We start from the raw sequence: 27,330 nt of genomic DNA on the forward strand, positions 1-27,330 counted from the left end.
TTCCTGTGAGAATGAAACCACACTATTCTTAGTTTGTGATTTATACAACACTAACTATGCACATCTGCATCCTCACAACCACAAACGAGGGGGAGTTTGGTGACGTGTGGGTTACTGCTTTGTTTGGTGAAATCCAGTAAAATACGATGATTGGTCAAATATGCACAAAGGTCGCAGTTATTAGACAAATTTACAAGGTCGCCCAGAATTGTTTGAAATTGTGTTAATTGTTGCGTTCACAGCATAGCAATATCCTGGGAGCGTTTTATACTTTCTCAGATTTCAGACTGCTAGAAGGCTTTGTCACTTGAATGCAAAGAAATGTAGTTTTGGGGAACTGAGTCCGTAGTTTTTCTTTGGAGGACAGTCTCGAAAAATGATTAAGGCTCCATAAAGTTGATTTACGCTCGAGAGAGCTCAATTAAACGTCTACATATGTCACGGAAATCATCTTCATCACCAAAACACAGTCGTTGCTGATCTGTCAGACGGGAGTCAGTGGCTGGGAGGACAGATGGGACTGTCCTCAGTCTGAGTGGGAGGAAGAGTGTGTAGGTTGACCCAGGATGGTTTGTCTTGTGTGTGGGAAGTGTATTCCTCAGTGGTGAATGACAAATATGTTGGAGGTGGTGGTGGTGGGGGGGTGAGGCGGAGGGGGGTATTGATCAGGTGTTGTGGCTCGGGCCGGCTGATGGAAAGTAATTAATGACTCTATTTGCTTTGGAAGCAAAGAGAACAATTGAGTTTGATAAAGTGACAAGCAGCAGCTCTGGTAGGTGAAAACATGTTGAATATTTTCCTTAAAAGTTCAGAAAAGAAAAAAAATCAGAGTTGTTTCTATTTAGCAGCTGTGTTAACCGCTTAAGGAACAGTTTAACCTGTTCACTTTCATCCCAAGGATAGGATGAGTCGTACCTGTGCATTCAATATGAAGCTATAGTCAGGAGACGGTTAATTTAGCAAAAACACTATGCTTTTAATAAGGAGGATGCAGACAGTTCTTTTATCCATTTAATTAAATTATTTCCACGAAAGTCTTATCATCTGTTTTGCCTGTAATTCTTGTGATTCTTCCTTATTTTATATTACTTTGTATTCCAACCTAATGAGTAAAGTTTGGACTCGTAGTTAATTATATTGATAAAATCTTTTCCATCACATATTTTTACAACTTTTGAAAATGTTTTATTACATTCCCAAACACAATAGAAAAGCGATGTTTGCAACGGTAACAGTCACAAAATTTGGTTTTAAATGGTTTTCGCTGGAGAGTGAAGAGGAGACACAAAGGACGTTTAGGGTTAAAGTCAAACCTTTCGAACATTAAACGAAATAAAAGATGACAGCAATGAACTGATCCAACTTTTTCTCTCCCTATACTGAAACCTCAGTTAAAGTATCCCCTGATACCACGTACCGGTGATGTCTTATTCCCAAATTTAAAATCTGTTTACCGCCCCTGTTTATCTCACATTCACTCTAATATAAAGAAGTATGAGGACAGGGATAACTGTGCAACTAAAATCTGCCAAGTCACCAGGAGGAAATCTGCCAAGTCACCAGTACAACGTTATTGTACGTTTTTTGAAAACCACAAATATGTTACATTTGCATACATATTATACTGACATTTTTGACGTAATGTCTGCGCTGACTTGTCAGTAGATGGAGGGGATGGCGAAAGGAAAACATCATGGCTTGAAAAAGAAAAGCAAAAAAAGGTTTTGATTCAGAAAGTCATTGCTTTTTTTTCGTCAGCTTTTATGCTCCAAATGTGGGTGATTTTTATTGACCCACCACTTTTTTTCCATCAGGGCTAGTGCCACGAAAAGCGTTTGTTTATTACAGAGACATCGCTGTGTTTCCTGCAGAGATCGTGCCCCAAAATCTGGTACGTTACGCCAAAATATGGTATTTTCCTAAACATAACCATGTGGTTTTTGTCCCTGAACCTAACCACCAATCAACCCTTGGCTTGATTTCTTTTAAAAAAAAACGTGAAGAAAACAATGTGCAGCCAAAGTGGAAATGAAAATTACCAGAAAATGATTTTTCAAAAATTTTAATTAATTGAATTAATTAAAAAATGAAAAAGAAAGTTAAAAAAAGGAAATAACCTTGAAAAAGTGTTTTGAAAAGTAATAGATAATTTTATAACATAATCTTAAATATGTAATTTTGAGACATTTCCCCTAGCTTTTAAAAATCATTTTCTTACCAAATTTTTTACCAAATTGCCTTTTCCCTTCTTTCTGAAAGAAATCGCACCAGTTTGCTCATGTTTCGATTTAAATACTTTTGAAAGGCGTCTGACAGCAGCAAAGGAAAAATGATGTCGCATCAGGTTTCAAAGAGTTAACCACAGCAAACCTAAAGAAACATAAAGTTTCAACGTATATTCTACATAATAATGTACAAATGTAACATATCCCTAGTTTGCAAAAAAATGTACAATGCCAACATTTCTCTGGACATAGGGTTGCTAAAATTTGATTGGGCAGCCATGACTGAATGAACTGATTGCAAAAGCCTTTTATAACGGCACTAACAACGATATGAAATCCACCACATCACAGGGCCAAAACCATTCAACCTAATAAGATCAGTATCGGCACCGATAAACATCGGATCGGCGAATCGTTTGTAAATACGTCCTGCATTCTTATGTGCAGTGAAAACAGAATAAATAGTTAACAAGATATTGTTAGCAAACTGGTGATATTTATTGCCCCGACATTTTCGCCGCTATCAGCACAATTTCATGTTACACACACGCACACACCCACTCACACTCTCTTTTATAGCTCCTTCACGGGAGAGTCGGGTTCATCCTCTGGCCTCAGCCGGTGAAAAAAGGTCAAGCAGCAGAGTAGAATGGCAATAACCCTCCCAAATGGTACTATCACACAGACATGATTGATCAATTGAATTCCATGGCAGAGAAAAATGTGGGATTAAGTAGAGTATTATACGCACAATGAGTTGAGGCATGATGTTCATTTCAAGTTCATTTCAGCTCCCTCTTGCCACCAGATCAGGCAATCAATAGGGGCCTTGCATATCATATATCACCACTCTCCCACTGAGGGGAGAACATAATCTGCCGCAAATTTAGAATGACAGATTTGTAAGGGAGCTGAAGCTTTCTGGGATCCAGGGAGGAGACCTACAGACACTGCAGCCAGGAGAGGTGGAGGGGGGGGAGGGAAAAAAAAAGGAGAGGGAGGGAGCTACGGTAGGATGGTCTGTAAAGGCTTTAAAGCGTCGCACACAAGTGACAACGGGAAAAGCTAAGGCATCCTTCTCCCAACAGTCGGGTAATCAGGTCAGGAGTCAGGAGAAAATTCCTGTGTTTGCAGAGCAGCATGATTGAACCAGACTGTGCGATTTTATTCAGCCTCTTGTCCTCCGCCGCTGTTTCCAAATGGAACCACCACACTCGCAGAGAATGAAAGCAGTATTGAATTGTGAAAGGGAAATTGTGCTTTTTAAAAAAAAAACGCTCTTGATTTGCACCAAGAGGCTTTTGGTGAGATAAAAAAAATCCTCCTCTAGCTGGAATGAAAATGGGCTAGCTGCTGCTTTCATTAGTATACATGCTTTCCACAACATGTATACATTTGCAAGTGATGGTAATCCATCAATTACTAGAGGGCTTTCAGATCGTGATACTGTGGCGGGGGGGTGCAGGGGAAAAACCTGTGTGATGTAGCCAGTGGCTCACTATAGCCATTAAGGAGTGGGAAAACCTGCACTCCATCCCTTTTTGTCCTCCTCAGATCCCCCACAGAGGTGGTACACAAAAACACATGAGGAGAATATAAAGTGCTGTAGCTTGAAGTGAAGGCCAGCTTCCCGGGGTCAGTGTCTCGATTGTTGCTCTTTCTTCTTGTAGATGGTTCAGATGGTTCTGGCCCAAACAGTGATTCTCAGGGTAGTGTGGAGAGTTTACGGAAACACCTTAGGGCAGATGCCTTCACCCAGCAGCAGCTGGAAGCGTTGGACCGGGTCTTTGAACGCCCCTCGTACCCTGACGTCTTCCCCACATCGGAGCACATCAAACCTGAACAGGTTAGTAGCACTGCAACACTTCCGCACTCTTATTCACATAGAATTAAAAATGCATCCAAATTGTGCGTGTGATGATTCATCAAGAAGATCTCACAGAAATACATGAAATGACCTCAAACTCTGGTAACACGGTTTGGTTAAAGCACCAAAACTACTTGCTTAGGTTTAGAAAAAGGCCTGTTTTTGAGTAAAATAACTACGCTTGTTTAGGGCTGGGCAAAATATCAATAATATATTGATATCATGATGTGCGATTAGATATCGTCTTACAATCTGGATATTGTAACTCTGTAAGTCTTGTCTTTTCCTGGTTTTAAAGGCTACATTACAGCAAAGTGATGTAATTTTCTGAACTCAGCAGACTGTCTTAGCTTTTCTATTATTTATTTTCCCCAATTAGTCATATACATCAGTGATAATTATTTACTGAAAATCTCATGTCTAAACGCAAACAGTGAACCCTTTAATATTGTTGCAATATTGATATTGAGGTTTTTGGTCAAAAATATTATGATATTTAATTTTCTCCATATCACCCAACCCTACGTTTGTTAGATTGGGAGCAGTATGGTTGCGTTTAGGCAATAAAACTGCTTGGTTATGTTTACAAAAAGATTATGTTTTCAGCTGAAATAACCATGCTGTTATGTATAAAACAACCCGAAAAATCTGTCTATAATAAAATAATGGTTGGTTTTAGGTACCAAAACTGCTTGGTTAGGTTTAGAAAGAGTTCACGGTTTTCGGTTAAAATAACTATGTCTGTTATGTACAGTGCAGGACAGCTGGGTGTAGGCACAAAACTAAATGGCAAATTTAGAAAAAGTCCATGTTTTTGGTTAACATAACTACGTTTGTTGTGCATAAGTCTTAAAAGCATCATAGTGACACAAATACAGCATGTTACATGATGTAAAAACATAAAGCACTAAGCACATTTAGTCAAAAGAAGTCAGTGTTGACTTTTAGTTGTACATGGGAAAACAAACAGCTGTCTCCTAGGTGAAAGTTATGCGTTTGTTTGACCACCATCTCGTCCTTAAGTGAGTTTTCGCTGTCTGTGGGTTTGTAACATCAACCAACAACCATTGCGAGGGAAATCGTGTCCATCATAACAAAGAATTCTGACTGATTTTCCATTGGCAGTGTTTACGAGGTGGCGGCACATAATTTCAACACAATGCATGCAACCACCACGCAATGCGGTGTTAAGAGGTTGTGGTCATTTCAAGTATTTCTGTAAGACCAGGTTGTTATTCAAGCACACACAAAAACCTCACCTTTGTCACAAATATTCCCATACCCAGAAAGCTAATTAAACAGACGTCTGAGATGTCCAAGCACTGGATTACAACCAAGCATGTATAATGCTGGAGGGATCACCAGGAAAACTCCCACACACTATTGATTTTGTGATGAAAAACACATTCCTTGTATCCCCTATAATTGAGAATAACAGTAAGGCAACATGAAATTAATCAATACCTAGATTTTTGTCCTTTTTTTTTGCTGTTATTCAACCGCTGCTTCTTGCCTTTGTTGTTTATTTTCCAATTCTCTGTCACATCTTGATGCTTAACGACTGACGCAGTCTCGAAGGCTGCCTTTATTATAACATGTATTCATGAAATGTTCGTGTGAAAGCATGTATTCCTGCTCCTTCCTTCTGATATTAAAACCACACTCGCCATCCATCCTCATTTCAAAAATTAAAAGGCATTTGGGGACCAGCCACCCCCCACGCCAAAACGACAGCCACAAACCACCGCTTATTAAAAGCTCTGGGCTTATTACAATGGATAACCTTTATTTACTTTCATTATACTATTAAACAACAAGAGACTATTAATTTCTCCCACCGAACTACAAGTCGGACCCATAAAGCAAAAGCAGTCGCCTAATTGAGTTCATTTTAATTTCTCTCCAATCGGGGCGAATTACGCAGGTGATAAATCAGTGGGACAGGCCTCACCTCCAGAAGAGGGCCTAATTTGCAGCTAATTACAAAACTGATTTCTACTGGAAGATCAATACCAAAACGAATTGGAAATGACTTGCAATCACAAAGAGCGTCAGGGAGAGTATTAAAAGGCAGAGGGAAAAGGGTTAGACTAAAAAAGAGGGCAAGTAAGGAAAAAAAGGAGGCCAGGAACAGTCTAGAAAAATCAGGTTTAATTTAATGCAATATTAATCAGAGCACTTTCTCTTTCATGGGCGCCTCACGTTTTTTCTTTTTTTTTTTTTTTTGTGGCCCTATTAGCCAGTGTCTGGGTTCTGTAGCGAGGCATTAAAAACCCATTCTGGAGATGCAAAACTCAATGGATTCACCCCTCCCACACTTCTGCTAGCCATTTGGTCATCCCTTTCAGACCCATCTTTTCAGTTTTCCCCCTTCTGCCCTTTATCTGCATGATAAAACGTCTGTTTGGCGTCTGAAGCCTCCGAGAATAGAGGAAAACATCCGACATTGTGCCAGTGAACAGTTGTAGCAGACAATTAGAGTTTATCGGTGATAGTGGCAGACAAGAGCGGGGTCACGGGCGTCCCCCTGTGGGAGCGCGGCCCACTGAGCCACTCAGCCTCACACTGGGCTTTGGACAAACACTGTCAACACTCAGACTCCGGAAGTCTCATCTCATTAAAAAAAAAAAAACCCTGCAAGCATCTGCCGTGAGTGTCTTTTAGAGGAATTACAAAAGGAAACATGAGGATGGGGAACAAGTTGGGAGGAGATTATTTTTAGGTTGCATTTAAAAAACATGTTTTTTTTTTTGTTTGTTTTTTCAAATTAAAGGGTCAGTTCACCAAAATTACCAAAAGATGCAATTTGTTTTATTTACATCAAAACAGATGTCTTTGGGTGTTTTTTTTTTAAATTTTTTTATTGGGACTATTTTCTACTCAGGAAACAAACTGTATTAAAACTGATCCCCGTCAATTATCCAGGACAAGATATATTTTACACCAGTGGCACTTACAGCAAATGGGCCAACTCCGACTCGCAGTAGGATGCGGGGTATTCTGTGGACCATTTTGTAATTTAAAGTAAAAATAAACTGATTTACAATGGGATTTTTTGTTTATTTTTTGTACTTTGTATATACATATGATGCCAGAGTGCATAAAAAAAAGTAGCCAGACAGAGCTTGTTTGTTTTTTTGAAAAAATACCAAAGGAGGACACCCTGAACCCCTGACACTTTCCAGTGTAATTATTTATAATTTATTTTTTTATTTAATTTTCCCTGGCTTCCTGTCATTTTGTAAAAATGGCATTGTGCAAAGCAAGTTGAGTATGCCTTCTTTTCACCAACTGAAAAATATCATCCCTAGCATTGAGTATCAAAAATATCAACCATAAATTTGGCATCAAATGCCGGTCAGATTCATAGTCTTGTTTACTTATTTTTGAATCAGATATCTTCTGATTTAAAACATAATTACATAACATTAAACTAACAAAAAAAAGTAAAATAAATTTTCTAAAATTTTAAATCTAAGTAAAAATTATTGTTTTCGTATTGCTACTAATTTTTTTGTTTTAGTTTTGCGATTTTTAAAATTTAATTTAATTTATTGTTTAAAATAAAAGCAGCATTAATGCATTATTTCCACTCACTGTCGTTAAACTAGGTTTGAGATGGTTTCAGAAATAGTTTCATGAAGTTATTTGAATTACCAGATACTGGTTGTGTTAAAAATATATTGGGATTTTGTGATTTAGGCAAACTAGTCCTTTAATTCAACATCTAAATTCACACAAGAGGCATAAACTCAAACAGCCAAACGTTAACAAAAAGTGCAAGTTGTACAAGTGATTCTATTCAGAGATAAGAGGTAATGAAATTTAAAGGTGGTTTAGACTCCAAAGTAAAAGCAAAAAGGCAAAAAAAAAAAAAAAAAGAAAAGGTGACTGGTGTCTCTCAAACAGGGCCACATGGTGAGCCAGTAACAAAGCAGAACTGCTTTCTCCCTTGGCTGATCAGGGGTAGGACTGCAGTCAAGCACAAAGGGCCAGCTGACGCCTTGGCTTTTCACTCATCTCAAAATCCCACTTCCTCTCAGACAATACCAAAATACATTCATGATATGCTTGAACTGCCACCCTGCAGCTTGAACACACACACTCACACACACACACAATGCGCTCATACAAATTTATACTCGCACAGGCCTGTGTGGAGCGCTTAATGGAGGAGGAGAAGGGAGGATTTCCATCTTGGTATTGTTTGGTTGTGTAATGATTCAACTGTCCTTTTCCCAGGCTAATGAGTACTCGCTCCCTGCCCTGAATTCCAGCCTGGACGAAGTCAAGCCCAGTTTATCCTCTAGCGCCAACCCAGACCTGGGCCCCAGCGTGTCGCAAAGCTACCCTGTAGGTAAGATCAAGTGCCATACAGTACGCCTTTATGCTGCCGAGCCACAGCTTCAGCTGAGGGGGTGTAAAAAGAACAAGAAAAACAAAACAATGTGCAATTGACGAAAAAACAATGTGATAATAAAAGCAAACCAAAAAGTTAAGTGTGAAGACTTTTTTAATACCATTTCACTCTGAGCTGAAAAGGTGGTACAATGATGCGATAAAAGCTTAGCAGCTGTCCTCCGTCTGGTTCTTTGCTGAGCAAGCAGGGTGATAAGAGAGATTGTGGGGTGGGGCAGGGAGGGGGCGAGCTGTTCAGTCACCGCTGGACAAGGACCTTTGGGTGTCAGCACATCAGAACTATGACTGTGTATCAGAGCAAGGTCTCGTGAAAAAAAAAGAAAAAAAAAAAAAAAAAAAGAAGGGCCACCATGCAGGACTGACTGCTTGTTGGCTGCCGCTGCGTTGCTCCTGTGATTTGTTCGCCAGGAGACAGTTTGTGTGTCTGAAAGCACGAGTAATGTGCCTCGGTAAATACGCTCTGGCATTTTCTGCCGCCTAACTCTAACACCATGATCATTTATTTCGCCCTCCTATCTCTCTCTCTCTCTCTTTCTCCCCCCTCCTCGTCGGCTCCTCTCCTTGTCACAGTTAATGACTGCCTGGCTAATTGAAATATTGTTTCGTTGTTGCCGTGTTATTACCAAGAAGAAGGTTAAGTTTACTGAAAGTTTACGATGACTGTCGGGGGCCCTGAGATTAATATACAGAGCTTTTATTAAAATTCATATAATTATGCAGCAGCCATCAAAGGCAACGAGTTCTGCGTGGGGGAGGACAGGGTGATTGAAAATTGCTGCGGCCCCCCTCCTCAAATGATAGCCAAGCAGTCTTATGAGAAAAGAAAGGGCCCTTTTCTCATTAATATGTGGGAGGTAGATTTCCCCTGTAAGGCTGGCCTCCTGAGAAGAAAGGTGTGTGTTTGTCCTTTGTGCACTGATGGCCCCTGTAGAAAAGCAGGCCTGGTTGTGCAGGCGGCTTTGTTTGCACCTGGGATATTTTAGATGGTCTCTGCAGACTACAGAGGGTCTCCTTACTGCTTTACAGGTGCAAAGAGACATGTAGAGGAAGAATGATGGGATTGTATGCATACCAGTGTGTGTGTGTGTGTGTGTGTGTGTGTGCATGTGAAAAGCATGACTTGCTTTTGCGCAAAGATTTTGTTTCAACAGTCAGGGGGACACCTACGAAACGGGAGTTTTGGGTCCTCCTTTAGTAAATTTTGAGCGTCAAAGACTTGAAGGAGCAGTGTGTAAGATTTAGGGGGATTTACTGGCATCTAGTGGTGAGGATTGTAGATTGCAAGCAGCTGAAACTTCTCCAGGTTCTCCGGAGCTGAATTATTAGCAAAGGTCTCTTTCTCTCCAAAACAAATGGCCCAGGAGTTTAAAACCAGAAAAAACAACAACTAATTAAAGCAGTTTCATGTTATGATTCTGTGTTTCTCAAATGCTGTTGGCATGTCAGCAAAGGGCTGCTAGCCTAGCACCTGCAACTGTGTGCGCAGGTCACTGTCTTTCCAAAACAAACGGACTAGGTGATTTAAACTGGTCAAAGCACCAAATAAAGCAGTTTCACAAAATAAAATAAAATAAAATAAAATAATAATAATGTTTTCTGGCCCTCTGGACGTGAAGTGGCTGCTAAATACAATGGCCGAAGCAAAAACGCAAATGGTCATATCTAGAGCAAGTATCTGGTTTGTCCGTTCTGGGCTACTGTAAAAAAAAAAAAAAAAAAGGGATGCGGGAAGACATTGATACAGCATAGTATCCTAATATTTTGTATGGCAACATTGTAGCAATATACAGACAAAAAGTAGCAATATTTTATTATGTAAATCATTAGTATTGCAAATAAAGGCTGAAGTCTCAATACTGGAATATTAAAATGATCTGTATTTTCAGCTAAATGTTGCTGCAATAAAATTGAAGTGAGACGAACTTGAAAACTTTATCTTATTAGATAAAACAAGTCTTGAGAAAGTTTTGCTTTGGGAACATAATTTGCAGTTGAAAATCCGTAATAAACTGTAATATATCACAATATATATTATCACAATACTCAGCGTATCACAAAATGTTTAAAAATGTACCGTGACTTAATTAATGTAATAATACTGTATCATGGGGCTACTGGTGTTTCCCATGCCCTGTAGAAACATGGCGGTGCAACATGGTGATCTCCATAGAGGAGAACCCAAATTTCACTCTAAGGTAGCAAAATCGACTTTTTCGAGTTTTTTAAAACTCGCTAATATATCCTCCCAAAATCCTACACACAGTTTATGATAGTTCTGCATCAATCTACAGTGGAAATGTCTTTAATTTCTTCAAAATAAAAGTGATGTACTGTCATTAGGGGGATGTGTCCTCCCCCCAGAAATCTACACTGATGCTTTTGTGTGAGAATATAAGTTTATTTCATGCCCTTTTCTCAGATCTCAGTGGAGGCAGAGAAATAAAGCATTCAGAGGTCAAACTAATGGAACAAACATCACTTCCACTTGGTAATTAGTATTTGGTTAGTGGCTCCTCTGCTTGGTTTTCCCTCAGTGGCTCCCTGTGTGGATATTAGGTGATATTCAGGTGTGTGGTCTCTCTAATGGCTGAGTATTACAGTTTACTTGGCAGCGATAAGCCTACCAGAGGAATTTTAAGCCATGCAAAAAGTAGTAAATTATCTGCAGTATTTAGGCCGAGATCCAATTTCAAATTAATTGTGTCTTTACGGGGGAAAGAACTGGAGATTATGTTCATCCTTAAAATGTTTTCCAACACCAATTAAAACGCCCGCAGTTATTGATCTTGTTGATTTTATGTCCTGGAATTTGCATAATCTATTAAAAATGAATGATTCATGAAGTGCTCATTGCCAGAGATCGGGATTCTCAGTGAACTGAAAGACTTGAGAGATAGAAATCTTTTGTGTCCTCTGCTTATCCTATTAAGGCTCAGAAGTACCTGCAAAGCAGGCTCAAATAAGAAAGGGATTTAAGGGCATTGTGCACATCATCGAAATTCAGAGGCAAGAAGCCACTTCCATTAAAACAGTTTTTTCTCCCTCCCTCTCCTCCACATTAATGCTGTATTACCTGCTAAATAGTCCCTCTTACCCCATAAAAACACCAAAGGGTTCCATGAATATGTGGATAGGACAATTGCATATTGTGAGGTAATTTCTATTGTTGATATGGGAAGTAATTTCTTTGATGAATTCCCTTCGAGAGATGGATTTCATCTCAAGTGCTTCTTATTCTTGTTCATCCGAACTGCTTAAAATTCAAATAGTGTGAGCCGTGGGTGAATTTATGAATAGCAGAAGGAGGAGCTCGGAACTTTTTTGTGTATTTTGAGAAATAAATGGAGAGATGGCCTTGATACGGCCAATTGTCCACTATTTCTATAGAGAGTTTCTGTATTTCCTGAAATTAGTCGGAGCCCACCTGTTTTCTCGATGGTGCTTCAGACTGAAGAGCCATCGCCGAGCGCTGAGCGGATTCCCTTGAGCACTCAGTGGGAGTTTTACACATCTCCACTCAGTGACTGCATACTGAAGACTCTTTAAACATATTCCCTGCTGGGCCTGTTAATGGAGGCCTCCGATGGCTTAAAGCTCCCGTGTCAATGGCACTTTTCCTCCTCAAGCAGCTGCTCCCGTACACTCCTGTCAACTCTCGAAACTTCATCCAACCACCCACACTTAAAGGGACAGTTCAGCACAAAATCAAATATACATATTTTTCCTCTTACCCGTAGTGCTCTTTATCTATCTAGATTGTTTTGGTGTGAGTTGCCGAATGTTGGAGATATCAGCTGTAGAGATGTCTGCCTTTTCTTCAATATGATGGAATCAAATGGAAAATGAGCGTGTGGTGCTCAAAGTGCCAAAAATACACTTAAAAACTCCACAGCAATGAATCTTTCCAAAAATCATGACCCATATGATTGGCCATCATATGCTGTTTTTTAGCTATTATCATGTGTAGTTTTCCGGCAGATGAAAATATTAACTGCCAAAATGTCCAGTGTAAAAATATGCCAGACAAATAAATTAAATAATTAATAGCATCTTAAAAAGTCTAATAATGTGTGAACTACAACATGTTGCCAAAACAAATTCAGTAGAAACTTATATCATGCAGACCAGATTTTAGGATTTTAATCACGTACGGACCTCTGTGTCAGCCAAAGTAGCACTTCAGCGCAGCATCTATTTTTCTAAATTGGCCTATTTTTGTAGCTCATGTCAAAATAATAATTATAAACTTTTTTTTCCAATTCAGAACTTGAAATTCATATATCTGCTGCTTCTCTGTGTAACAAAATGTGTGGACTCTGTGGGTAATCTCTGGGTGAAACTCCCAGAGTGGCATTGTTGGTTCCATGTATTCAGGGGCCTTTTTGAGCCCTGATTACAATATGACGTGGTACAATCTGGTGTAGTTAGGTGACGACATCACGGATCATGTTCTCCTGAAAAACCTTCAGCACACCACATACCTACTTGTGTGTTCACGTAGGACTTTACGGTGACATTTGGTGCACTGAGTCCCTCTTTGTCTCTGCCACTAAACCTCTGATTAATCACTGTTTTCAAGGTCATTTATTTGACATGTTTTATTGCTGTATAAATGTAGGATATTATATGGTAATTTATACATTTGTCAGGTAGTTGTCCTACAGTACTGTGCAAAAGTCATAGGCCACCTTCAATTTTGGTTTTTTGCAAGGTTATAATGATCACACATATTTATTTCTCAGTTGTAGTATTACAAATGCTAATATTCAGAATAAAACAACTTCAACAGGCTGAAGTTGCAAGTATTCAGTGTGACCTCCCTTTGCACTTAGCATGTCTTGAACTCTCTTGGGCAGACAACAACAAATTTACAAAACTAACCTTATAGTATATCAGAAGATTACTTAAGAAAACTGGTATCTAGTAACTAGTATGACAAAGAGAATTCAAGACGTGCTACGACTCATCAACTCACTTAGCACCACTGAGCGAGCTAACTTTACACCTCAGCCGAGGAGGACGTTCTTCCCTCTGTGTAGTGATATGTTTGGTGGGTGTAGTTTGGAAGAGAAAAAATGGTTCCTACATGAATCTGCTCACAACAAAGTCTGTGGATAATTGTGTGTAACTGAGTCATGATTTCTGGAAACGTATTTTTCTGGCATTTTTGAGCTCCACAAGCAGAGTGTCATCTATTTCCATTATATTCCAGAGAAGGCAGACATCTCTATGGCCGATATCACCAATACTCAGCTACTCACACCAAAACAATCCCAATAGATAAAGAACACTAAAGGTAAGAAGAAAAATATGCACTTTTGATTTTTGGGTGAACTGCCCCTTTAACATACTGTTGAAGTGAGTGAGTGCTCTCAGCGTGAACTACACAAAAAGTAGCAGGACCTGCTGTTGTCCAGTGAGCAGCGAACAAAGATCAGACAGCGAACCTGCCGTAAGTGATGTGTGGCCTCATGACAAACCGCTCGCCCGTCTCCCCACAGGGGAAACTCGGGCCCAGGCTCCGAAATTAATGCTTATTTCGTCTTCACAAAAGCAAACTAACCTTTGAGCACACATTTGATAATGAATGACTTTCAGCCGGTGCTTGGGGAATTAAAGCAATTTGGCTCTCCAAACATTCTTTACTTAGTTGTAATTAATTAGGGTGCTGAGATTTTTTGGCTTGTGATAAATTGCCCCATTCTGCATATAGCCTAGAAAACGGAGGTCAAAGATTTTTTGGTTGTTGTTGTAGCAAACATGAAGGTGTCCCTGTCATGCTAAATTTAATACTCTTGCAAGCAAAAGAGTCATTCACAAATGACTTTGTGTCCGTGCCAAATAAAGAGAAGGTCATCTTGCTTTTTTGTTTGTGTTTTAAGACACGGAGTCGATGTTAACGCGGTTTCTTGTCACGTTTTGGTGGGTTGAGATTAAACTCATGAGTCTCTGCTTTCTCAGAGTAGTTTTAACTGTATGTTTTCAGTCACTCTGTGTCGTTCAAAGTACTGTCAGTAGCTGTCATTTCCTCTCAATTTGTCAAATACCTGCAGAAAAACAACACTCAAACAATCTCGTCTGTAAAAATCAAACGTTTCAAGGCCAACTAAAAGCAGGAAATGCCGTATTCCCCGCTCAGCAGCGATTGCTACAAGCCACTTCTCAAATTAAGACAGAAATCAACAGGCTTTTGTAACAGCAAACCAAAAAATCTTTGAATTGATTTTCGCCGGGAAAGAAAAAAGAGGGCAGAGGAAAAATAAATAGCTTGATTTGCTGGCGTTCAATCTAAGGGGACTGTCAGAGGAAGCAGACAATATAAAGAAGCCCATCTTTTAATGAGAATCTGGACACACATCTCTGTTGTAAAAACAACAAAAGGCTAGGAAGCAGCTAATGAGGCTATCATTGCTGTACAGAGAGTTCTCCGAACTGGCGCCTCTCAGAAAGAGGGCTTTAAAGGGGACATAAAGCAACAGTCACAGAGCTGCTGGCAGCCGCTGCCAACTGTATCCTGGAATACACAAAAACAGGATCCACAGAGGCTCTGATTATTATTATTATTAGAGTCAATATGTGATGGAAAAAGACTGAAGCTAGTGGCAATAGACTGAACAGATTTTTTAACGGGTAATAAAAACCTTTAAGAAAACATATTTTCCACATATTGCTTCATATATTTGCAAATTAAAATAACAACTTGTGCTTTGACCAAAAATACATGTTGGTTTTCACTCCTCTACTCCGAAAAAATGAAGCAAAAAGAAATACAAAAATGTGTGTTTTACTCAGGGAGCCCACACATTTTCATGGATAAAATTTCAAATGTTTTTATGACTTTCCAAGGACCCATGATAAAATTGAATGACTATTCACATCATGTGATATGAACAGAACTGTATGCTGTACTGAAATATCAATTATTGTATGAAAACTGAACAGCAACCTTTTCCAGTCTCTAATAAATGGTTACGATTGTAACATTACGCAGAGGGTTACTGACACAAGAGTACTATAACAATTAGTTTAAATACACACTATAACTTTTCCAAAACTTCGAATGATTTTTACTAAATCCATTCCAGGTTTTCCATGATGGTGGGAACCCTGTTTACTATTGCAATTTAACGTTAGATGAAGATTGAAGTCACCAGTGAGGGTGAAGTTGAAAGTATTGATGCCCTGATCCGATACACTGGATTAATATCAGGGTTACTATTGATCAGATATTGGCTGAAAGTGACCGACCCACATTAAATAAAGTTTCTTAGCCATTTACTGATGTTAGAAAATTGAAAAAAAAATTGAAAAGTTCAATTTTGTAAGCCTTTAAGAGCAATATCATTAAACTTTGCAGAAACACTAATGGAATTTGGTGAATGACAGTAAAATTTACAACCTTGCGTCCTCAAAATTTATCATTTACACCAGTGGAACAAACAAAATCTGAATCTGAATCAGGGTCTGAAGAGAAAAAAGCACAAATTTCAGCTGTAGTTACAATAAAAGCATGTTTTTAGGCAAAAATTGAATTTCTTCTTATAAGGTTTTGCCACATTTTAAATAGGACTGCATGATATACAAAAAAAAATCATATTGTAATTACTTTTACAGATACTGTGATTGCTGTATGAGTTGTGATTTGACTGGGATGGCTGAGTTTGCATTTCATTTTCACCATAAAAATTACATAAAAATACTATGGTTATTTATTTGATTTTTCACCAAACAAGCCTGTTCCCTTACATCTGGAATATGATTTGTAAGCCTTGGCATGTTGTGGCACATTTACCTTTATCAAAAAATTGCAGCTTTTGCTATTTGGATATTGCACCTGGCCATATTGCAATTCTGATAATTTTTTGATTAACTGTGCCGTCCTAATCCGAATCAGTGAGAGGAAAAAGCGCAATTGGCAACTCTAGTTACAATCAAAGCAGCTTTCTGGGTAAAATCTGCATTTCTTTCATTGCAGTTCTGCCACATTTTAAAGAGATTAAACTAGATGTTTCCCTCTAAACTGCAGGCAGAGATCCTGTGCTCATTATGTATTTCATCTCTTCAAAGCGAGGTAATAAAGAGATAAGAGTATTTGCTTTTATTAAACATGTACGACTGCTGTAGCTGCTGCAATAATAATGAAGAAAAGAGCGGGTCACTGTTTGCTGAGACAGTTAGACAATAGTTACCAATGTCTACACACACACACAATGGCCTCACCCCGGCTGGACCCCCCACCTACAGTACTCCCACGGCTCCCTTTGACTTATGTGCACTGGCTTGTGGCTAACTAATTCTTATTATAAATGAAAGGTCCGGCATGACCTCACTCTTCTCTGTAAAGCTCTTTAGCTGTGCAGCTCTCCAGTCTCTGCGCTTTGACCAAAAGTCACATCTCAGCAGGCCTCGTACAATACACAGATCTGTGCTGAGATTTGCAAATAATAGAGAGCAGTTTCTTTATCGTACAACTCATGATCACAAAGGGAAGTTGAGTTTATTTTGGCATGTGTTTTAAGGGAGAATTCCCTTCCAAATACATTTCCCATATGTATTTTCTATAATAATGTGTAATATAGGGACTTAAGCAAAGGACAGAAACTTTTGGAGCTGCTCCACAGACAGCCGATTCCAAATCCTATGACTTTATGACAATAGTACAGTGTTTTATGACAACAAAGGTACATTTTTTTTTAATATAGAAGTAGACGTTATGTGTTAAAAAAAAAACTATTAAAAGAAAGAATTCCCAGTAGCAGAAGTAGTATTTAGATGATTTAAGTAAAAGTAGCACTACCACATAATTACAGGTCCTGCGTTAAAAATGATATACAATTAGATCTGGAGGAGCATTATGAGCAAAGTGTACTTAAAGAGTAACGTTTCAACCTGGACGCTATTCTTCAATGTTTTTGTGTCTAGGTGACTAATGGTGACAGTTTTTTTTTTAAATTGGTCCAGTATCGAGTGAGAGGGCTGCAGCCGGCAGCCACAAAACAAGCTGCAGTGTAACCCATTGGGGCGTTTGTGCACCTTCAATTTATGTCTGCTAAAAATGATATAAATAAATAGTAATTTTAGTGTGTATAGAGCCGGTTTATTTCCACATCAAAGTGGGTGAACTAAGGCATTATTTCAACCACTGATTGCTGGAACAGTGAAAAGACAAGCCAAGATTGCTTTTGTGAGTTTTTTTTGTTTCCTGATCATAAAATAGGTTTTGTATATTTTGTTAATCACAATCAGCCAAGTAACTGTGGCTTTAGAATAGATTTAGTGGAGTCAAAAGCGCAACGTTTAAAAAAGTATATGCTTACAAGTAGTGCATTTCAAGTACGTCAAATGTATTACTGTACTTAAATAAAAGCATTTCATGGCTTTCTGCCACTGCAAATATCTAAAACTAACTAAAATACTTCATGTGAAACATGACAACATCCTTGAAAACAAGTCCTAGTGCTTCAATTTGAGTATTTTGGCACATGTTTAAAGACTATTTTATTGTTCGAGATTAGTGTAATAGCCAAACAAGGCCTCCATGGCTCCTTCAACCCTCACTCCCTCCTCCTCCTCCCCCTCGTCCCTGGCAGGCCTGAGTGTCGTGGACCTCCAGGCCTGCCACCCTGCCTGTTCACCAGATTCACCAGCCGTTTCAGTCCCCGGCCCCCCGCAGCTCCCACTGCAGCCAGTATGCCTGCCAGCCTGTAGTAGCAGGTACTTAAATACCCAGAGGCCTCATTCACTCACCCTCAATTAAACAAATAAGTTGCTCATGATATTGCACATGTATGAATTTGATTTTTGAGTCGATATCTACATTTGCCCGTGGTTTATGCTCTCATTAGCAATGATTATTTGTAGCGATATTTGGACGTTACATGGGAGGAGAAGTGTGGGAATAGAATAATGGTTTTACTTTCACATGTTTTTAACTATTTTTTGTAAATTTGTTTCTTTTATTTATTTAATATGTTTATTTGCACATTCCAAAGTTGTCAGACACACTTTGGTTTGGGATTTTTCTCTATCGGGTACATAAAGTATATATCGTCATTCACATCAATTTTCCTTTAGTTTATTGATTTTAATATATATTCAGCAGACACTTGGCCAAAGAACAGCGCATAAACATGCAATAATAAATACAAACAACATAACTAAGAACACTGTCACACAGTAAAAAAGAGTACATACAATACCTAATTAAGAGAAGTATAAATGCATGTTTTTACAAAACTTTCTAAAATAAAGTAATCACATTGACCATCCGGATCTTGTGATGAAAAAAAATTTGACGGATGTAAAAATTACTTCTACACTCCATCAGGCTGTGAATTGACTTAAAGGCACACTTTTTTTTATATGGAACAAGAGAAATGCAATTAATTTTTTTTATCATCATGGTGAAAAGTTTTCTGTTAAATGTTCGAGAGTTGTCTGTAAAGGCAACAACATGCACAACAGTGTTCTTGTGGTTTTATGGTGCATTTTTTGTCCCTCATTAATGCTCCATTGGGAGATGATTTTCCCTTTGAGTCCAAGTGGCCCTCACAGCTGACAATATAACAGGGGCCTCTCTTACCCCGGCCCCTGTGCAAATCGGGGGTTACGTGCCGTTTTGTGCAAACGTCCCTGTGGCCAGCGAGGACAACCCAACCGTCACTCTCAATTACAGAGCTGAATATCTGCTGCCTGACGGGTGACGCTCTGCAGAGGGGCCAGTGTGCCAAGAGAAGAGGGAGGCTGCCATATTTAGAGAAGTTTGAACTGTGTAATGAGGAGACATATTTATGTGGCCAGTATTCAGTTGCATCAAAGCAGCAGCTGTTATCTTGTTTTTCGTTCAACTGTTAGAGAGGCCGACTGATGCTTTTCGGAGTTTAGTAACAGGTTTAGAATACTACGTTCCTTGACATGTTTGTCGAGTGTCTCTAAACTGCAGTGAAAATCGAGTTGTTGTGCGGACTGACTTGCGGTGGTGGTGATGAGTCACAATGTCTATAGTAACATGATGTCATACGAAATACCATAAGTGTTAACTAAGTGCATTGGGTGGATTGCATTTTGATGTTAAACCCTGAAAGCAGAGATGGAAAGTTACTAAGCGCACTTACTCAAGTTAGTGTATTTAAATAGAGTCTCCTTACTTTAAATGTAATGTAACTGGATGCTCATATTAAACGTGGTCAAAGATTCAAATAATGAGATAAAACTATATAAATTACTGTGAGCAAAACCCTCAGACCTTCAGACTGTTCTAAATACTGTTTCTCACATTTTTTTTCTACCATCAACAGAAGCTGACATCAGCTTGGGATGGATTTATTTACATGGTCATCTGCTTCAGGCACGCTCCTGCAATACATGACGTACACTGCTGCATGTAGTTACATGCTAACCCAAATTTTGGATCATATTCCCACTGAAGCATGTGCGGTTGTGAGGTTTAGAAGCTTTTACTGGTGATTTTCACGGTAGAAAGTGCTGCTATCTACAGTCATTCCCAGGATCCAAGTTCACAGCTACATATGCTAACATCAAGGAAATTTTCAATTTTGGCTGCTGAATTTATTAATTTTTCCCCAATTCTGGATCACATTCCCACTGGAGCATGTCCATTTGTGAATATTTTGGTTTAGAAGCTTTTATTGGTGATTTTTCCCCCTGTGACAGTCATTTGTCAGCTGCACTGATGGTGCAGAGTCATCGAGATACAGGGAATGCAAACCAATCAGAGCAGACTGGGCTGTTTTTCAGGAAGGGGGACTTAAAGAGACAAGTGCTCAAACAGAGTGAAGACAGAGAGTGACAGAAAGTACAAGGAAAATAATGCATGTCTTGAACTTTGACAATGTAAACATTATGTAGTAGAAACCCAAAAGTATGAACGTGAGCATTATAGCTTCCCATTCGGTACAGTTTTAAGATATTTGTACTTTATTCTTTATCTCAACATTTCCAAGGGCAACACTGTATATTTTACATGACTACTTTTTTTTAAAAAAGCAATTGTTAACTAGTTATATATTTACTAAGCAGATTCAGGTTTCAAATATAAAATCAGTTAAATATGACAAATTTGAATAGATTTTATTAAACAGTATAGTTGGTAAAATTAGCTACATCTCCGACTGCTACATCATTAAACGCATCAAGAATAACATCCAAGTGACTCAATATATATAACACTAACAATCTGAAAGGAATGAAAGCCCATTTACGCAGGTAAAAAACTTTTAAGTCATTATGAGTAACTTTCTCAAAATAATGATAAATAAAGCTTTTCATTATTATTTTGAGAATGTTCTGATTATTTTATGATTCTTAGTCATTATTCTGAGAAAGTTCCTCACAGCAACAGGATACGTTTCGTTCATCACATTGGCAGAGATTGGGCTTCCACAGAAAGGGAACAATCTGTATGATGAAGTTTTGCTTCTATTTTCTTATAATAAGGACATTTTGATGATATATTTTATTTTAAGGTGGAATTCTATTTGGAAGACTTTTACTTGTAATAAAATCATTTTTTATTGCTGTATTGTTACTTTTACTGAAGGGTCTTCTTCCACTACAATATTCAGTTCAAAATGTTTTATTTGATTGCAGAGCTTCAAGTCCCAAATTAAAACCAGAAAGCACTGATGAAGTGTTTTTTTGTTTTGTGTCATTTTGTCTCTCCAGGTCGGGATATGGCCAACACAACCCTACCTGGATACCCCCCTCACGTTCCCCCCACAGGCCAGGGCAGCTACCCGACCTCCACGCTCGCTGGAATGGTTCCTGGTGAGTAAAAGAGATGACGTGGCTGCCTTACACCGTCACTGGGAGGGGGGTCTATGTGTCTAACTACAGGTGGCATTGCCCTCAAAATGAACAGGTGTAGAAGCTCTAGAAGCAGAGTGAAAAGCGACAAAATACACGGAGAGGCGATAAATATTGACCTGCAGAGTAAAAGGCGCGCGCATCCTTATATTATCTCTGTGTGTATGATTGGATTAGACAGGCAGAATAAGTGATCAGAGACAGCAGAGACGACAGTCGCTCTCCCGTCCTTCCTGCTTTCCTCTGCCTTATTGGCTCATTATCTCCCCGCGTGGCCATTCGCACCGGCCGTCGATAAACAGCACTGCCAGCCCTCCCCAGCCTTTGTGCTCCAAAGCATATCCCCTTCCCCTCCTCTACTTAACCTGCAGTTCAGGTTCACAGCAAACAGTTAAGGGTCAAAAGGCAGAGGCATGGGAGCCTGGTAAATATTCAAATCGCTGTCTCTCTGAGGAGGTCAGGCTTGTGTTTCACTGCCAGGGATGCAGTTTTGGTGTCGGGCTCATACACTTCTTCAGCTGCAGCATCACCATTTTCACCAAACCGCAGCCGGCATTTTGCTTCAGTGTGATTAAACCACATGGAGGGGGAAACCAGTGGAGTGTGTCCTGGGTTTGCATATCATTTACCAATCACACAACCCATCACAAGCTCTGGCTGTTCCTCTTTTCTCCTTTATGATGACGAGTTTCGTTATCACCTCAGACCAACCAAGGGGGTTATATTAACTGTGCCATTTGTTTTCATATGTTAGCTAGTGGGCGTTCTTAAAATACATGAATAAATAGATAAATAAGTTCTTTGAACCTTCAAAATTACATAATGGAACAAGGAGATAGTGCTTTTAGTGAAAGGATTTTAAAGAGTTAGGGGTGATGGAAAAAATCGATACAGCATAGTTTCATGATACAAGAATGACAGTTTTACAGTTTTATTTAGTCCAGATTTTAAAGATATATATCTCCTTATTTCCCCCATCATAAAAATGAAGGTGAATTTAATTTTGTATGTAGTGTTCAAATTATTGAAAAGTTCAATTTGTACAAAAATTGGAGGGAATTTGGGTGATGTGACCCTTTGAAATTGCAAACTTTGCCATATTTTCCCATAAACAGCTACACTTACTTAAATAAAAACTTTTTTTTTGTTTTTTCTTTAAATCAGCCACTTGTATCCCATGAGGCTTTGCAACAAAAAGTATATTGATGCAGATTTGTTTTATTTTTTCAAAAATTTCTGCTACTAAACAATTCCTTTAGACTGCTCTCTCAGGCTAAATAAACGTTGGCACACAGTAGTCATGCACTCTTATCTTTCTTTCTGCCTCTCTTACAAAGCATTATTTTGAAAATATAGATCCTTTACATTTATTCTGACGTACTTCTGCTAACATTTGAGTCTATTTAACAGCTACCAGTAAAAAACAGAAGCCGGTAGCACCCAGTCTCAGTGCAGTCCGGATTTACTTTTGGATTTTAACTAATAAAACTGTTAAATCATGTCAGTGGAAAAGGGCATCAAGTCAAACATACTTTTTCTTGCCATTTGTTCTTATGTGGCACAAAGCAAAAGATGAGGGCCTTAATCCCATGGCTTGTGGTTTTGTGTTACAACCCATTCATCCCACACACAACCACTAAGATTTAGTGACAGGCGCAAAAACACTGTTAAAGCAAAGCCATTTCTCACCAGCTTCATATAAAATCTCGCCTTTATTGTCTCGTAAAAGAAAGAAACGTGTTGAACCAACAGCAGTGTTCGCTGACATGCTCCAAGTTAGTTTCCCCCTGCAATGAAATTCTGTCGCACCAAACACCAGAGCTCAGACCGGAGGGGATTCAGATTGGGAATGTTAAAAAAATTCCTCCAAGAAAGGCTGCAGGATTTATTGCAGCATATCAAAAATGTATGCATGAAACTGTTTATTACCACTCTGTATTTATTAGACCGGTTTGGAATATAGTGGAGGAAGAAGAATGGGTAGATATCCATAAATGGGACAGGGAAAGCCGCCTTCAGTGTCACATCCTGTATTGTTCAGTGTTGCATAACTTAAGTGAAATGAAAAAGAAATAAATTACTTGCTTGACTGGTCGCACATCGATGACTATCATTTTCCCCCTCAAATTGCATCCTGTTTTGAATGACGAGAAATGACTGCATGTGAACGGGGTAATGGCTTGACGCATTGAAATGCTAATTGATTTGTTGTTTTGTTTTGCAGGGAGTGAGTTTTCGGGGAACCCCTACAGTCACCCACAGTACACAACTTACAATGACGCCTGGCGATTCAGCAACCCAGCATTACTAAGTGAGTAGAGCAGTTAGAAACTGGATTAATTGACCGTTCGCTAAAACCCTCACCCAAAAGCAATTGCTCTGTTGTAGCCTTGGCAACCGTAACCAGGCACAGCAGCTTTGGATTTCAAACTTTGGTCTGTCATAAGAGCAATACGCTGCCATTTAGGAGCTTCGAGGATGTTTTTCTAAGCTTCCCAAAACCAAAATCACAGGAGGAGAAGTGTAAGGAATGGATTAAACATTGCTTTTATCAGCTGCATGTCCGTCTAACTATCTCACTAGTTACAGTCATAACTTCTAAAGCCAGGAGCGCATCATCAGCTTGCTGCATTATTATATGTGAAGTTACAGGTTACATCAAAAGAAAGAGCCCTGTCATGATTAGTACACCAAGTGTGCTAAAGTTGGTCCTAGATGCTATCCAGTAGGGGTCGACAGATTATCGGCCTGGCTGATTTTTGGGGACGATATTTGGCATTTTGCTATTATCTGTATCAGTTCTTTATTTTAATGATCGCCAATAAATGAATTAATTAAAAAGTGCAAAGAAATTGTAAGCATGGGAGGAACTTTTACTTTGAAAAACCTCAGGGAGCTATTTGTATGTATTCTGTTTTATTTAAATTTTTTATATGATGTTTAATGTTTCATTAAACATTTGCTAAAGGCAAGGTTACCGGAACAGCATTAGTCTATGTTTGCCAAAGAGCTTTTCAGTTTAGAATAATATGTAAAACAAAAGCGTATTAATAATCTTTAAAAAAAACAACTTGTTTTTAATGGGAAAAAATGGCAGTTGTGGTTGCCAGAATTTTACCGTAATAACTACAGCAGAACTTTTTATACTATTATGGTAAAGCCATATTTGTACTGCTGAATCTAAGGTTAAGTTTGGAGTTTGATTACATATTTTACAGTATAAATACAAGTTTTTACCATAGAAAGAGAAGCTTTTCTGCCATAATCAACATGAAAGTACCTTACAATACATTTGGTATATTACATTTTGTTGTTGTTTCAAATGGTTCGTTCTTCTGTTAACTTTCAGGTTCCCCTTATTATTATAGTGCCGCATCGAGAGGCTCCGCCCCTCCCACTGCTGCCACTGCCTATGACCGTCACTAGTTACCATGGAAACCAAATCAACCTGCAGGACCATGGGCTTAGCCTCCATATTGCCCCGGTGTGAGCGGCATGGTCCACTGGACACTGAGCAACTGCGCATAAAATGTTCCCGGCTCACACAATGAGAAACTTAACGTTTTTTTGGGAGGATTCCAGACGACTTCTCTCCCCTCTCTCCCCGCAGCTTTTTGGACATTCAAAGCCAAAAAAAAAGAAAAAAAAAAAAAAACTACAAGAAGATCATCAGAGACACTGACGTCACTACACACACAATGAAAACTGACTAATTGCAGAAAAAAAGGAAAAAAGAAAAAGACTAAAAACAAATTTATTTTCCCCCCGTGGCATCGTCACAGTCTTCATCCCATCACGGATCAATACTGTACATTCCTTTTCTTGGCGGCTCTCAGCAGGGACGCTGTCCGGAGCTTAAAATGTAGCAGCAGCCTTTTTTGTTTTTTCCTGTTTCCATTCGTCTCCCACTCCGATTCAGATGGCAGCGCAGTGAGATCAGAGGAGATTAGCAGCAGCACACGCAGGCAGTGGCAGGCTAACGTTGTTTTTATCCATCTGAACAGTCACCGACCAAACATCCAGCATGAGTAAAATCGATCGCTTTTGATGCCATGAGAAGATTAGGACATGTTCTCTGTGATACACAATCAAGATGTAAAAATGAAAATGAAATAAATAAAGAAACATCCGTCTGAGAATAGAGGGAGCCATGACAATATATCACCATGGCCCGCTATTTGCAAGATTTCAAGAAAACTAGTAAATATATTCTTAAAAAATGATTTTTTTATTTCGTTTTTATAATTCGTAACAACTGAACTGCAGACTGCTTGGCTAGTGTTTTACTATTTCTTATTTGTCAGGATACAAGAGGTCATCAGGCAAAACCTGTTTTTTGTTAATTTTTGCACTATGTTGGAGGTTTGCAACACTGGAGCGTTATTATGCAGAAAAATGATGATGCATATTTTTGCTTTATTTCATTAAAACTGTAAGTCTAATAAGTCTCAGTGTGAAATGGCACTTACAGTCTCACAGTTTTTTTTTCCTGTAATTCAAGGCCCATCATGTCACCGCCTTGATGTGCACTACTTTGTTCTCACAGCTTTTATTTAAGTTGATTAAGTCTTTGGCATTCAACCACAGAAAAAGGATATAACAGCCATCCCGAGTCAAACCAGTATCATATCGTCTCGTTTGATGCCAGATCCACTCTGTTTCTGGCGACTCCAATAACGTCAAAAAGCAGGGCGACGATTTCAGCTAAATGCCTTAAACATGCTCCCTCCTAACTTCAGCTCCCTCACATGTTTCAGGCCAAGTTTTTTCTTCGAATCAAGCTGAAACGATGGTTTTTTTTCATTTGTTACGTGAATGTATTTGCATTTGCCAAAGACTTAGTTCTTGTTAATGTTTATTTACAGGCCGCCTATATGCATCATGAGAGCAGTATTATTATTATTATTGTTATTATTAGGTAAAACCCACGTTGTTCATGAGGAAAAGTATATGTATAAATTCTATGCAGTGCAGAGATGGTCATCATATGCATATTCAGCTGTAAACCTAAAGGTAGGTGGAGTTTATTTAATTGTTATGTTATTTACAAATTGTTTCATTTTGTAGGAGGATTTTTTTGTGTGTGATGTGAAGACACTTCTCTGTAAATACAGTAAGAAAAAATGTCTTTCATGTTCATGGGTATTATCACTTTCATTATGCTGGTCTCACATGTACAATAATAAAAGTGTCTGAAATCTTTTACGCAAAAAAAAGGGCTGAATGGTGTTTCTGAATATCTGAAGAGGAGCTGAATCGATTAGCTGATAGAAAGACGATTAGTGACAGCATTTCTGATAAATGGTTTTTTAAGTCAGTTATTTATAAATGTGAGCATTTGGTGCTTATGATAGGAAACTGAGTATCTTTAGATTTGCGGCTGTCAGTTGAGCAGAAAAGCAACTTGTAGACGTCAGCTTGGACTGTAGCATAACGAGATTTATAATCAGTATATTTAGAATATCATCAATAGATGTCTACATTTTAACCCTTAACTTTCACAATTTGGTCACTGTTACGAAATCCAAAATGCATCATTCATAAGATTTTTATTAATCTGCCGATATAAAGGTAAGTTACGGGTAAAACTTTATTTAAACTTCTAGTATATCAAAACCTAAAAGGTGTTTTTTAACACCAGTGGTTGACAGAAGATACAATTACTCATGAACGGTACATTTTTTTTATTTCTTTTATATTAAGGTTAATTTGTGGATAAGCCTTGCACATTAAAAGAAAATCAGTTCATAAAAAATGATACATTGTTATTAAACTTTCCTTTAGTATACAAAGTAGCTAAAATTGGATTCGCCCTGACTAATGCTTCTCACACAAAAATATCTTAAAATAATATTCAAAATAGTTAACATAATACAGCTGTTTTGTATTATGAATCAATTATTATTTTTTTTAAAAAGATGCTTGATAGGTGAACCTCGAGACTGTATTGTTGTTTTGCCATCTCTACCACTGCATTTAATTAATCTTTAAAAT

At 38.5% G+C, this 27,330-nt stretch overlaps 1 protein-coding gene across 2 annotated transcripts in view; it reads left to right on the top strand.

Moving 5' to 3' along the window:
• Nucleotides 1-26,564, top strand: part of pax2b (paired box 2b) — a 43,944-nt gene extending 17,380 nt beyond the window's left edge. The window contains exons 6-10 of one of the 2 annotated variants that reach the window (XM_088070173.1): nt 3,896-4,071; nt 8,335-8,449; nt 21,196-21,297; nt 23,561-23,647; nt 24,686-26,564. In XM_088070173.1, coding sequence (XP_087926299.1) covers nt 3,896-4,071; nt 8,335-8,449; nt 21,196-21,297; nt 23,561-23,647; nt 24,686-24,762 — 557 coding nt within the window. In that variant the 3' untranslated portion in view covers nt 24,763-26,564. The remainder of the gene's footprint in view (nt 1-3,895; nt 4,072-8,334; nt 8,450-21,195; nt 21,298-23,560; nt 23,648-24,685) is intronic. The other variant, XM_042507865.2, reaches the window with a different exon arrangement.
• The last annotated feature ends 766 nt before the right edge of the window (nt 26,565-27,330 follow it).

The sequence above is a fragment of the Plectropomus leopardus genome, chromosome 19 (assembly GCF_026936395.1).
Source record: "Plectropomus leopardus strain MGB_pleo_1.0 chromosome 19, ASM2693639v1, whole genome shotgun sequence".
In the NCBI taxonomy this organism is placed as follows: Eukaryota; Metazoa; Chordata; class Actinopteri; order Perciformes; family Serranidae; genus Plectropomus; species Plectropomus leopardus.